At 34.6% G+C, this 13,905-nt stretch overlaps 3 protein-coding genes across 3 annotated transcripts; 2 read left to right on the top strand and 1 right to left on the bottom strand.

Annotated features, from left to right (window-relative positions):
- Positions 1-1,905: 1,905 nt before the first annotated feature.
- LOC128126847 (protein NAR1-like) lies at positions 1,906-3,275 on the top strand (the record flags this gene model as incomplete). The annotated part of the gene is made up of 4 exons (XM_052764984.1): positions 1,906-2,091; positions 2,706-2,788; positions 2,882-3,035; positions 3,171-3,275. Coding segments are annotated over exons 1-4 (462 nt in total), but the record flags the coding sequence as incomplete, so codon positions are not given.
- A 12-nt stretch (positions 3,276-3,287) lies between these two features.
- On the bottom strand, positions 3,288-4,500 carry LOC111882628 (protein NAR1). The gene is made up of 3 exons (XM_052764983.1): positions 4,263-4,500; positions 3,574-3,656; positions 3,288-3,480 (listed from the first exon to the last, which is right to left on the bottom strand). The coding sequence occupies exons 1-3, from the start codon at positions 4,380-4,382 to the stop codon at positions 3,288-3,290; spliced, it is 396 nt and encodes a 131-aa protein (XP_052620943.1). The 5' UTR covers positions 4,383-4,500.
- A 1,607-nt stretch (positions 4,501-6,107) lies between these two features.
- Positions 6,108-9,855, top strand: LOC111882629 (protein NAR1). The gene is given in 11 exon segments (XM_052764681.1): positions 6,108-6,430; positions 7,037-7,119; positions 7,213-7,366; positions 7,502-7,688; positions 7,777-7,903; positions 8,051-8,189; positions 8,265-8,374; positions 8,443-8,614; positions 8,685-8,811; positions 8,879-8,970; positions 9,463-9,855. Coding segments are annotated over 11 exon segments (1,464 nt in total). The 5' UTR covers positions 6,108-6,310; the 3' UTR covers positions 9,616-9,855.
- Positions 9,856-13,905: the final 4,050 nt, after the last annotated feature.

The raw sequence follows: 13,905 nt of genomic DNA, 5'->3' as shown, positions 1-13,905 counted from the left end.
GAAAATATGAAAAGTTTAGAGTTTCAAATGAATGTGGTGAAAGAAAAAATGTTTCCTTTATAATATAGTATGATATGATGATGATTATAGTTTTAATTTTAAAGTCATTGTAATATATACAATTATTTGATAATTTTATAAGCCGTTTAAAACTGTGTAAATTATATATCAAACGTATGATAATCTATATATAACGGGTAACAAAATGTATGAACAAAAATAAGAAATACAACTTTTAGTAACATAAAAATACAAAAACATCTATTATAACATTTGTATTAAAAAAGATATATATACAACGTATAATAAAAAATATGAAAAATAAACACTACAGCTTTTAATAACATAAAAACACTAAAACATTTATTATAACATTTATATTAACTTTTCATACTTAAATCACAAATCTCTTCAAATACATTAATGTTTTTAATGAGCCAAACTTTACAACCTTATAGTAGAAAGAAAAATAAAAGTTATTAGTGATTACTAATTAATAATCATAAGTTAAGAACTCTTGAGTTGCAACTAATAAATATACATAAATTAGAAAACCCTTGAGTTGTAGTGTGAGTTTCAAATGAATACGGTACTTTGAAATGTGTAATTATTATTATTATTATTATTATTATTATTATTATTATTATTATTATTGTATCTGTCTAAATAATTGGTTTTGATGCATCATTTTAATCCCTTTAATTATTAAACATAATGATATTTAATTATAAATTTATAACATACATAGTTGCATATATATGTTAAACAAATCACATATAATATATATTTTCGTAAATTTCATATGTAATTCTTGACGTAGTAATATGGATAAATTACTTTCATATGAAGAACATATCATGGTAAGTCATCACAATTACATATCAAATGTTAAAAATTATGTTATCTTTTAAATATTATCTTGTAAATATGTTGTGTAAGATAACCCAACAAAAAATAATAGAAAATAAACATAATCAAAACAGAAAAACTACAATCAAATAAATAAGAACATTGGGTGGTTGAATATATAAATAAAAATGTTACATAAATATACGATAAATCAAAAGAAAAATCTAACATTCGTCTACTTTGCTCAAACAAAAAAAACATATATCTGAATCTACTTTCTTTATTTAACACCATTCAACCATAGAAATTTGATGACAATTCTTTACTAACCTGCAATCAAAATGTTTTTCTTGAAAAAGAAGATTGAGAAAGATATTCCAAGCAAAACATTGATTTTTGGAGAGTCACATTCAAGATTGAGTAATATATATAAATCACATATAAAGATCAAATGAGAAATTGAATAGAAAGAAAGAATAGAAAAGCTTCATTTGTTTTGGTTGAAAGAAAAAATCATATTACAGTTACCATTCATGCGACATAATCCATTTCTTCAAATCATCATATTCGGATCGTGAATGCTTCAACTATATGAAAACTTTTGAATCATAATATCTTCAACCAAATGACGACTTTTTGTAAGAAAAATATACATATATAACTACATATATAATGAAGGTGAAATGATGTGGGGGTTTCAAATGCATGAGGTGTAGAACTTATAGAGTGTGTGATTTTCTTGGAATGAGATTATGTGTGATTAATTACTTTGAAGGTGAAAGGGTGTGGGAGTTTCAAACGCATGGGGTGTTGGCAAATTTTTATGGGGGTTTCAAATGCATGAGATTCAGAAAAAATGCTAGCTTTATAAGTATGTATGATAATAGACAATATGACGACAACAGTCACCTAAAATACTTTACGTTTCTCTCCTTTTCTCCCACACGCGAGCACATTTATATTCTTCCACGGCCGCCGATGACAGCCATATGCCCGTAAAAATCCTTTCTACCATATATTCCGGACGAAACTTAATTTTCGCAGACAAGCAACATTCCCTTTCAATTTCTACCATCAAAATCACGCCCAGTTTGACTCTAAATCACAAATCGACTCGAAAATATGTCGGGAAAATTCTCAGCCACACTAAGGATCGGCGACCTTAATGATTTCATCGCACCATCACATGGCTGTCTTGTTTCTATGAAGTCTGGTTCCGCTGGGCTCGTTGATAAGCCAAAGGTTTCTATCATCTCTACTTTCTGAACCCTAGCTTGTTTTATACTAATCATAACCCATTTTTTAGCTAATTGTTCAATTTTTATCGATGCTTTTGACTTGGTCGTTATTCTACTAGCTTCATCAGGAATGTGTTAGAGCACTAGAACGTAGAACTCTCTGATTTTAGCTTAACTTTTGAACGGAAAGGAGTAGCTTTGCCAGGCTTTATTGTGAATTTAACTTCACGTCTAAGTTCTAACCCTAACTCGTTAGATCTAGTACAATTAGCAATTGTTCTAGCCTTTAACTTGCTTCTAGATTTTGTTGGAATTGTAAGTTGTAACCACACTAGAATAGTAATATCCTGTGATTTTATTCAGAAAGTTGCCCTCTTTTAGTTTATCATCACATCCAAAAGGTGTATGTTTCGCTTTCAAATTGCAAACCAGTCTATAAAAAGTATCACAAATAGAATTGTATAGGTGTTTAACTTCTAACTTAATTGACTACAATTTTGCATTTGAAAATTTTAGGTTTGACATGAATATCAAGTTGCATCTTCTTTGCTGGAATATCAAGTAGGCTCTATTACACATATGACTATTGTTATTCACCAAGTGCTTTTTCTTGAACAGAAGCTGGTAAAAACAACACCTGTTAAAGAGACTCTTGAAACAGATCCAGTAAAAATATCACTCAAGGATTGCTTAGCATGCAGGTAGCACTTCCTGATCACTAACTCCTAGAAGCCATTATACATCAAGTGTTGATGAATTGAATTGTTAACAATAACATTTTTGTGATCATGCAGTGGGTGTATTACTTCTGCAGAGACTATTATGTTAGAGAAGCAAAGCTTGGATGAGTTTCTATCCAATATAAACAATGGCAAAACTGTTATTGTCTCTCTTTCACCTCAGTCAAGGGCTTCCATTGCTGTGCATTATGGTCTTTCTCCACTTCAGGTAAATTCCTTTATATTATCAGCCTTCCACTTTCTTTATGAATCAATCTGCAATGAGATAGAGATAGCTTTCTCAAAAATGCTTTTTTTTTCTAAATGAAAATTCAGTATCTGTTTGTGAATGGCTTGCTTTCAGGTTTTCAAGAAACTGACCACACTTTTCAAATCTTTGGGGGTTAAAGCTGTATTTGATACAAGTTGTAGTAGAGATTTGTCTCTTATTGAATCTTGTAACGAATTCATATCTTGTAATTTACCTAAAGTGGAAGGCTGATAATATAAAGGAATTTACCTGAAGTGGAGAAAGACCATAATGCACAGCAATGGAAGCCCTTGACTGAGGTGAAAAAGAGACAATAACAGTTTTGCCATTGTTTATATTGGATAGAAACTCATCCAAGCTTTGCTTCTCTAACATAACAGTCTCTGCAGAAGTAATACACCCACTGCATGATTACAAAAATGTTATTGTTAACAATTCAATTCATCAACACTTGATGTATAATGGCTTCTAGGAGTTAGTGATCAGGAAGTGCTACCTGCATGCTAAGCAATCCTTGAGTGATATTTTTACTGGATCTGTTTCAAGAGTCTCTTTAAATGGTGTTGTTTTTACCAGCTTCTGTTCAAGAAAAAGCACTTGGTGAATAACAATAGTCATATGTGTAATAGAGCCTACTTGATATTCCAGCAAAGAAGATGCAACTTGATATTCATATCAAACATAAACTTTTCAAATGCAAAATTGTTGCCAATTAAGTCAGAAGTTAAACACCTATACAATTCTATTTGTGATACTTTTTATAGACTGGTTTGCAATTTGAAAGCGAAACATACACCTTTTGGATGTAATGATAAACTGAAAGAGGGCAACTTTCTGAATAGAATCACGGGATATTACTATTTTAGTGTGGTTACAATTCGAACAAAATCTAGAAGCAAGTTAAAGGCTAGAACAAATGTTAATGGTTCTACAGCTAATGAACTAGGGTTAGAACTTAGACGCGCAGTTAAATTCACAATAAGCATGGCAAAGCTACTCCTTTCCGTTCAAAAGTTAAGCTAAAATCAGAGAATTCTATGTTCTAGTGCTGTAACACATTCCTGATGAAGCTAGTAGAATCACGACCAAGTCAAAAGCATCGTTAAAAATTGAACAATTAGCTAAAACATGGGTTATGATTAGTATAAAACAAGCTAGGGTTCAGAAAGTAGAGATGATAGAAACCTTTGGCTTATCAACGAGCCTAGCGGAACCGGACTTCATAGAAACAACACAGCCCTGTGACGGTGCGATGAAATCATTAAGGTCGCCGATCCTTAGTGTTGCCGAGAATTTTTCCGACATATTTTCGAGTCGATTTGTGATTTAGAGTCAAACTATGCGTGATTTTGATGGTAGAAATTGAAAGGGAACGTTGCTTGTCTGGAAAATTAAGTTTCGTCCGGAATATATGGTAAAAAGGATTTTTACGGGCATATGGCGGTCATCGGCGGCGGTGGAAGAATATAAATGTGCTCGCGCGTGGGAGAAAAAGAGAGAAACGTAAAGTATTTTTTAGGTGACGGTTGTATCCTTCATATATTCTATTATTTTAACATATAATTAAGTCATATTGTATGTTATTTTTAGATAAAAAGCAAGTGAGACGAAAAAAACCACTATAATTTCATTTTTTTATGGGATAATGACTTAGGAGGGTAATAATGTTTTCCGTTTGTCCATATTAGGTTCCTAATGTATTTTTTGTGTGTATTACAACATCATCAAATCTAGATATTGAGATATAGTCATTCAATAGTTTTGGATTTCCATTGATTGTAATCTTATCCTTCACAACATTCGCATTTTTGATAACTGGTTTCCATTTTTGAACCGGAACTTGCAAATTATGAGATGTTGAACTAGTAGTGGAAGAGTTATTTGCGAACTCATTAAATGCATTCTTGATTTGTTGCTCTGAAAACATCCCACTTTGATATTTTCTTCCTTTCCCTTCAAACCAACGATTGATCGTACTTACATCAGATTTTCCTTTTGTATATGAAACTTTGATCGGTTTTGAGACTGAAGGATTTGGAAAATTTGGTTGTTTTGGTGAAAATTTCACTTTGGCTTGAGTTGAATTTTTCAAACTTGATGAAGTATTCGTGAATTTGCCAACATTTTGAAACTTTTGATTATTTGCAAATTTTTGCGAATTCTCAAATTTTCGATTGTTGTCATATTTGCGAATATATGGAATTTTGTCAACAAAATTTATTGGTTTATGAAAACTTGAATCTGTTTGTTTATTTTTGCTTTGAAATAAAAATTTCAAAGCAAAAATAAACAAACAGATTCAAGTTTTCATAAACCAATAAATTTTGTTGACAAAATTCCATATATTCGCAAATATGACAACAATCGAAAATTTGAGAATTCGCAAAAATTTGCAAATAATCAAAAGTTTCAAAATGTTGGCAAATTCACGAATACTTCATCAAGTTTGAAAAATTCAACTCAAGCCAAAGTGAAATTTTCACCAAAACAACCAAATTTTCCAAATCCTTCAGTCTCAAAACCGACCAAAGTTTCATATACAAAAGGAAAATCTGATGTAAGTACGATCAATCGTTGGTTTGAAGGGAAAGGAAGAAAATATCAAAGTGGGATGTTTTCAGAGAAACAAATCAAGAATGCATTTAATGAGTTCGCAAATAACTCTTCCACTACTAGTTCAACATCTCATAATTTGCAAGTTCCGGTTCAAAAATGGAAACCAGTTATCAAAAATGTGAATGTTGTGAAGGATAAGATTACAATCAATGGAAATCCAAAAGTATTGAATGACTATATCTCAATATCTAGATTTGATGATGTTGTAATACACACAAAAAATACATTAGGAACCTAATATGGACAAACGGAAAACGTTATTACCCTCCTAAGTCATTATCCCATAAAAAAATGAAATTATAGTGGTTTTTTTCGTCTCACTTGCTTTTTATCTAAAAATAACATACAATATAACTTAATTATATGTTAAAATAAAAGACAATATGATGGATACAACCGTCACCTAAAAAATACTTTACGTTTCTCTCTTTTTCTCCCACGCGCGAGCACATTTATATTCTTCCACCGCCGCCGATGACCGCCATATGCCCGTAAAAATCCTTTCTACCATATATTCCGGACGAAACTTAATTTTCCAGACAAGCAACGTTCCCTTTCAATTTCTACCATCAAAATCACGCACAGTTTGACTCTAAATCACAAATCGACTCGAAAATATGTCGGAAAAATTCTCGGCAACACTAAGGATCGGCGACCTTAATGATTTCATCGCACCGTCACAGGGTTGTGTTGTTTCTATGAAGTCCGGTTCCGCTAGGCTCGTTGATAAGCCAAAGGTTTCTATCATCTCTACTTTATGAACCCTAGCTTGTTTTATACTAATCATAACCCATGTTTTAGCTAATTGTTCAATTTTTAATGATGCTTTTGACTTGGTCGTGATTCTACTAGCTTCATCAGGAGTGTGTTACAGCACTAGAACGTAGAATTCTCTGATTTTAGCTTAACTTTTGAACGGAAAGGAGTAGCTTTGCCATGCTTATTGTGAATTTAACTGCGCGTCTAAGTTCTAACCCTAGTTCGTTAGTTGTAGAACCATTAACATTTGTTCTAGCCTTTAACTTGCTTCTAGATTTTGTTCGAATTGTAACCACACTAGAATAGTAATATCCTACGATTCTATTCAGAAAGTTGCCGTCTTTCAGATTATCATTACATCCAAAAGGTGTATGTTTCGCTTTCAAATTGCAAACCAGTCTATAAAAAGTATCACAAATAGAATTGTATAGGTGTTTAACTTCTGACTTAATTGGCAACAATTTTGCATTTGAAAAGTTTAGGTTTGACATGAATATCAAGTTGCATCTTCTTTGCTGGAATATCAAGTAGGCTCTATTACACATATGACTATTGTTATTCACCAAGTGCTTTTTCTTGAACAGAAGCTGGTAAAAACAACACCTGTCAAAGAGACTCTTGAAACAGATCCAGTAAAAATATCACTCAAGGATTGCTTAGCATGCAGGTAGAACTTCCTGATCACTAACTCCTAGAAGCCATTATACATCAAGTGTTGATGAATTGAATTGGTAACAATAACATTGTTGTAATCATGCAGTGGGTGTATTACTTCTGTAGAGACTGTTATGTTAGAGAAGCAAAGCTTGGATGAGTTTCTATCCAATATAAACAATGGCAAAAATTTTATTGTCTCTCTTTCACCTCAATCAAGGGCTTCCATTGCTGTGCATTATGGTCTTTCTCCACTTCAGGTAAATTCCTTTATATTATCAGCCTTCCACTTTCTTTATGAATCAATATGCAACGAGATAGAGATAGCTTTCTCAAAAATGCTTTTTTTTTCTAAATGAAAATTCAGTATCTGTTTGTGAATGGCTTGCTTTCAGGTTTTCAAGAAACTGACCACACTTTTCAAATCTTTGGGGGTTAAAGTTGTATTTGATACAAGTTGTAGTAGAGATTTGTCTCTTATTGAATCTTGTAACGAATTCATATCACGTTATAAACAAAGCAATTCAGATGACAAGGAATCTTCTAGATCGTTTCTACCCATGATATCCTCTGCATGTCCAGGTTGTGTATTATAGCATCCTACTTTCATCTCTTTCTATACATTTTTTTTCTTTTTAAGATTTAAGCCTTTTTTGTTGTATACTTTCAGGGTGGATATGCTATGCTGAAAAAACACTTGGTTCGTATGTTTTGCCATATATTTCTTCAGCGAAGAGTCCTCAACAATCCATTGGAGCTATCATTAAGCACCATCTATGCCACAAGCTAGGCGTTAGGTGATCATCTTTTCTTATTGTATATCATTAGTTTGCAATAATTTGAAATTACAAGATTAAATTTTTAAGTAGAATGGTTTAATAAGAAATAATTATATTATTGAGTATTATGCTTTTACTTGATGTTTATGTGCATTAATTGTATAGGGCAAGTGAGATTTATCATGTGACAGTGATGCCTTGTTATGACAAAAAGCTGGAGGCTTCAAGAGATGATTTTGTTTTTCATGATGAATCTTAGATTTAATACAGGTAAACACTCAACAATGAAATGAATTTCGCTCTAGTTAAAAATAAAATATGACTCATCAAATACCTAAAATATCCTTCATATGATGATGATGGACAAGGGCAAATATAGGTAGTTTTGATATGAGGCGAAAATACATAAATAAATCTAGTTTTGTTATTTTTGCAGACAAAAGCAGTAGTAGATTTCGTGAATTTGGATGAATCTCCTGTTGATAAATTGTAAGTGTACATATTTGGGTAAATTTAAAATTTTGTTGAAATAAAATTAATATTTATTTGATTGGTAGGTTATCGAATGTAAGTGAAGAAGAGAATATTTTTGGGGTTAGAGGAAGCTCAGGAGGATATGCAGATACAATCTTTCGTTATGCTGCAAAGACACTTTTTGATCAGGATCTCAAAGGCCCTTTGGATTTTAAAACCATTAGAAATTCTGACTTTCAGGAAGTCAACTTACAAGTATGTTGTTGTGTTGTAATCAAATGAGACTATTTGGATTTTTTATTTTTATTTTTATGTGAATGTGTAGGTAGAAGGTAAAACAGTATTGAAGTTTGCATTGTGTTATGGATTCCGAAACTTGCAAAATGTAGTCAGGAAACTTAAAATGGGAAAATGTGACTATCACTATTTGGAGATCATGGCATGCCCTTCAGGTATAAAAACTTAATTTTTATTTTTATTTTTGATTTTTATGAGCTTATTATATTTTTGAAAAATCAGGGTGCTTAAATGGAGGTGGGCAGCTGAAGCCAAAATCAGGACAATCTGGCAAAGACTTGATTCAAGCATTAGAGACCACATACATGCAAAATGTAAGTATTCCTGTTTTCTTTCTTTTACTTTGATTTAATTATTTATGTTTTATATTATATTTAGATTAAATTACACGAATGGTCCCTATGGTTTGCGCGCTTGGTCCCTAACTTATTTTTTTAACTCAGAAAGTTCCTACTGTTTGTTTTTGTTACACACTTGGTCCCTACTGTTTGTTTATGTTACGCGCTTGGTCCCTGTCTTACCTAAAAAGAAATTATTTAAATAGGAAAAAATGGTGGGGTAGGTAAGGTAAGGCGAGGGGATGGGGTTGGAGGTATGTTTATTTAAATAAATTAAAAAATCAAAGGCAAAATAGTATTTTTAGGTAAGAGGGGGACCAAACACATAACAAAAACAAACAATAGGGACCTTCCGAGTTAAAAATATAAGTTAGGGACCAAACGTGCAATTTACCCTAAACCATAGGGACCATTTGTGTAATCTACTCTTAAATTTATATTTATGTATTAATGAAAAATGAATGTTAGGTTTTGGTTGTGGATCCATTTGAAAACATGATGGTGAAGAGGTTATACGAGTCATGGCTGGAACATCCGGGTTCAGAAAAAGCAAAGCAACACATACACACACAATACCATCCTATTGTAAAAAGCATTACTTCTCAGCTCAACAACTGGTGAACATTAATAACCACTTTCAACTTCTCATGTCCTTTAATATTGACTTTTTTTGCGTTGACTTTATGCCAACCGGTGAAGAAGTTGCAATTTTGAATTTTGATGGTGGCCATAAAAAGATTTATTCTACATTCATACACACAAGAGAAAAAGGGGTTGGTGTAGGTGTATTTTTATTTCTTATGTATTTTGTAGATATATATTTTGTAATTTTTATGGAGAACGTGTATAATTTTATCTTAGTTTGTTAATTCGATTTGTTTCCAATGCACTTTATACTAAAACACCCTTGTTTTCTTCTTTTAATGGCTGCCTAATAACATAAATCATCAAAAGGGAGGGTTGATATAAAAAATAACAATATTTTTAACATTTATCTCACGTGTCCTGGTCAGGTGAATATACTTTATACTTTGGTACATAAATCATCAAAAGGGGGGAGCCCGTGGCAGTTGAAATAAGACCATGTGGAGAAGCCCATGACATTTCTAGGTAAAGATTATGGGGGGAGCCCATGGCATGAAGGTATAAGATCCTGGGGGAGCCCACGATATCCTTATATGTTGGTATGCATGGCTTATGTGGTAGAGATAACTTTTATAGCTAATATGATATGTGATATGTGGTAGAGATAGCTTGTATATCTAATATGACATGTGGTAGAGACAAATTTTATAGCTAATATGATATGTGTTATGTGGATTGTGTGTGGGGTATGTTCTAGGCAACTCACTAAGCTTTGTGCTTACGGTTTACAATTTTTATTTCAGGTATCATCGATTTGGACAAGAAGGGCTCGGATTGATCGTAGTGCACACACCTATGATTTCTACAATGAATTATTTTGAGATGAACTTTGATAAATGTTTTTTTTTACTTAATGATGAATTGAAATGTTTGAAATAAATGGTATCAATGTTTTAGCTATATTAAAAATAAAATTTTTACCATTGATTTTTGGGTCGTTACAAGTTGGTATCAGAGCCTTGGTTTGAGGGATTCAGACATACTTTCGGGTGATTTTGAACTCAAACTGAGGATCTGTAAAGTTTTCAAAAAGAAAAATGTTTTCAAGGAAAAAGTTTTCTAAAGATAAGAAAAGGTGTGGTGCATGCAATCGGCCGAACTCAAGTAAGTTTCCCCAAAATACACATATATATTATCTGTTATGATTTGGTTTATGCATAGGGCTAGGGGAGATTCCTTTATATGTTGTATGAGCTGGTAGACTTGCATGTTAGGGCTGAGTAATCATCGATAGTTTGGCCTGATATGTGGTGTTTGAAGCCTTGGGAATATTGGATGCCATGCTAGAATGAGAATGATTATTGTTATTGGTAATTGCTAAGTGTATGTTTTGAAAATTGTATACGGTTAGGATCTTATAGCCTTAGAATAAGTGATTTGGCCTTATTTCATGTTCCTTGTATGGTTGTGGTCCTAGGGTAGAGTCTATTATTCGACAGTCTATAAGATCCTGTTCTGTGTATAATTTGTATGCATAAGACAACCAACAGTAAGGATGGATGGATGTGGACAACATGGGTTGTGGTATGTGGGCCGAATGTTTTATGATAGTTCTTTGGATTGGAGTGTAACTGCACAAATGCTGCTTGCTTTGTGCTTTGTAGAACTCTTGAGTGATAGGAGTTAGCTACTAAGTGGATATGACGATATCCAGGAGGTGGATGGTTGGCATCATGGGGAGTTCTTTAGTAGCTAATGGCAGGGCGAGGTTGGGAACCTAGGAAAGACTAAGATATGCTCTAGTGAGTTGGTGGGACGGTTTGGTGAGGTTGGGAACCTAGGGGGAGCCTAGGGGTTACTTTGGTGGGTGTTGTGTTGCTGTTTAGCGGATATTTGGTGCACCAGTGGAGTAGGTGACTTAGAGAATTCGGGAGGATTGCTGAGGAAAGTATGGATATGTGTGTAGGTATTATGAGCCCGTATTACTGAAAGCACAGGATCCATACTCGAATCGGTGAGAGTCTTGGAGAATCTAAGAACCCTATGGGAAGGAGAATTATTGGTTACGTTTGGATCATGGGGATAGTTGCTTTGCCGGATAAGGATGAGTACACAGGAGGAGGGACTAGGGTTTGGTCACGGCTTCGGTGGTGAGCCAGTTAGTGGAAGGACTGTCTGGGTTTTGAGTTCGCCTTAGATCTCTTGTATCAGGCGGCAAGGATTGATTGTGCGATCTATTGCATTTTTAGGATTGGAGACTATGTCTTCGGGGTAATTAGTAGCTCGGTTTAGAGCAGAGGTTGCTCCAGCTATTGTAGTTCAGCCATTGACGATTGACCTGGAGAGTGGGTCAGGGTGCGAGACCCTGAATGATATGGGTCCAAGAGCCCGAGAGCGGGAGATCGATTTGGAGTACCTCGAGCAGAGAGGTTCAAGTCATGTGAATTTAGTGGAGGATCTCGGGAAAAGATCCAAAATATTCGATCAGCTTTTGAGAGGCTAGCATGGCCGGATTCGATGCACCGCTTGCGGAAACCACACGATGGAGGTTTGTTCCAAGGGTTTGGATTGTCATTAGGATCGGAAAGAAGAGTTACACCATGTCCTCAGGGCGGAAGAGGTAACACGGGAGGAGGTGGTCGGGATTCCTTCAGGTGGATATTAGGAATTTGCATCATTTTGGAATTGTGATAAGTTGGATCTTGGGTCGGTTCTCTGCTATAGTCTGAGTTAGCAAGAGTATCAGGTGCCAGTCAGCATGCCGATGAATCTTTGAGGAATCTTCAGACAGACGTCTCTCGTGGAGCGGGTTCCGCATGTACCGTGATTGATCCGATTCGTTGTCGAAATTTGTTCAGTGTTCTGGGTTGCTACAAGTGTAGCAGGTTTGGCCACGTCAGTAGGGACTGCCCGTAGGGGGCAAGTCCGTTATATTGTCGTTGTGATCATGTAACATCCCAATTTTCGAGACCAAAAATTTCATTTCTAATAAATACTTCACAATGCAGTTTACCAAAACATTACCAAAGTCATGTCATTTTATAAACAAAACCATAACAACGTGTTCGGAACCAACTCAACACATGTAATATAAATCAGAGTACAATCCTAGAAACTTAATGTTGAAACCATATGAGTGTGAGTGTGTGATACGCTGCTACACCGCCGACTCCTTCCCCTTGGAAGAAGAGGTACCTGAAACCAAAACTAAAACTGTAAGCACGAAGCTTAGTGAGTTTCCCCATCATACCACATACCATATAATCACATAGCATACATACTACCAGGCAATTCTGGGGTGCCCGAACTACCCATGTCAAGCCATTATGGGGTGTTGACCTACCCATGTCATGACGTTCTGGGGTGCCGACTACCCTCCGGTCTATCTCAATCGGCAACGGGGACTATTTCGCCCCTACCTCTATCATACAATAACAAATATAATCATACGGTCAGGCATATCTGGGGTACTGACCTACCCTTCGGTCCTAACAATCGAGTCAGGGAAAAACTATTCCCTGCTATTACCACTAACTCATATAGCACATCACATAAGCATATCTCATAAGCATACCACATAAGCATATCTCATAAGCATATCACATAAGCATACGAAGATAATTATCACAAAGACAATTATCTATCAATTACTCTTGTTGGTGGGTCGGCATTGTGGCCTTAGACCCACCCCTATTGGAAGGTAACTCACCTCGATGTCGTGTAGTGTCTGAATTATCCTCGGCGTGCAAATCGACTCTTCTCGACTCCTCAATCCCTACACGACAACCCTTCTAAGTTATCAACTTGAATATGCAACCCCAACTAGGGTCAACTTAATTTAGTCAAAGTCAACATTATTCAAAGTCAACATCCAGTTGACATGACTCGCTGAGTTGGTCTACTCACTCGTCGAGTCCATATTTGTCACACCCCAAAACTGGAACGGCGGAAACGTTCGGGGGTGGAGGACGTCATGGTTAGTATCACAAGACATGCATCATAGTAATCAAAGTAATGAACAACCATTTCATTAGAAAGAAAGTGTTTACAATGTGTGTGTTCACAAAACATAGAGTACATAATCAAATAACAAAACAAGACTTGGAGCTATACTGCTCCATCTTCTGAATTCCCAGCGCGAGTACCTGTCTACTAGTTCCCTGAGAATACAAGTTATTTGAAAGAGTTTATCAGCAATTAAGCTGGTGAGTTCATAAGATTTTAGTGATGTAAGTAAGTTGTAGAAAGTTGTTGTAAAATGTAGTTGAAACGTGTAGTAAGTTGTAAGTTATGTTTAGAAAAGTTCGCCTGTTCCTCTAGAAAATC

This window comes from Lactuca sativa, chromosome 6 (genome assembly GCF_002870075.4).
Source record: "Lactuca sativa cultivar Salinas chromosome 6, Lsat_Salinas_v11, whole genome shotgun sequence".
Taxonomy (NCBI): domain Eukaryota; kingdom Viridiplantae; phylum Streptophyta; class Magnoliopsida; order Asterales; family Asteraceae; genus Lactuca; species Lactuca sativa.
The sequence above is the reverse complement of the archived record's forward strand: the minus strand, read 5'-3'. Positions and strand labels throughout refer to the sequence as shown.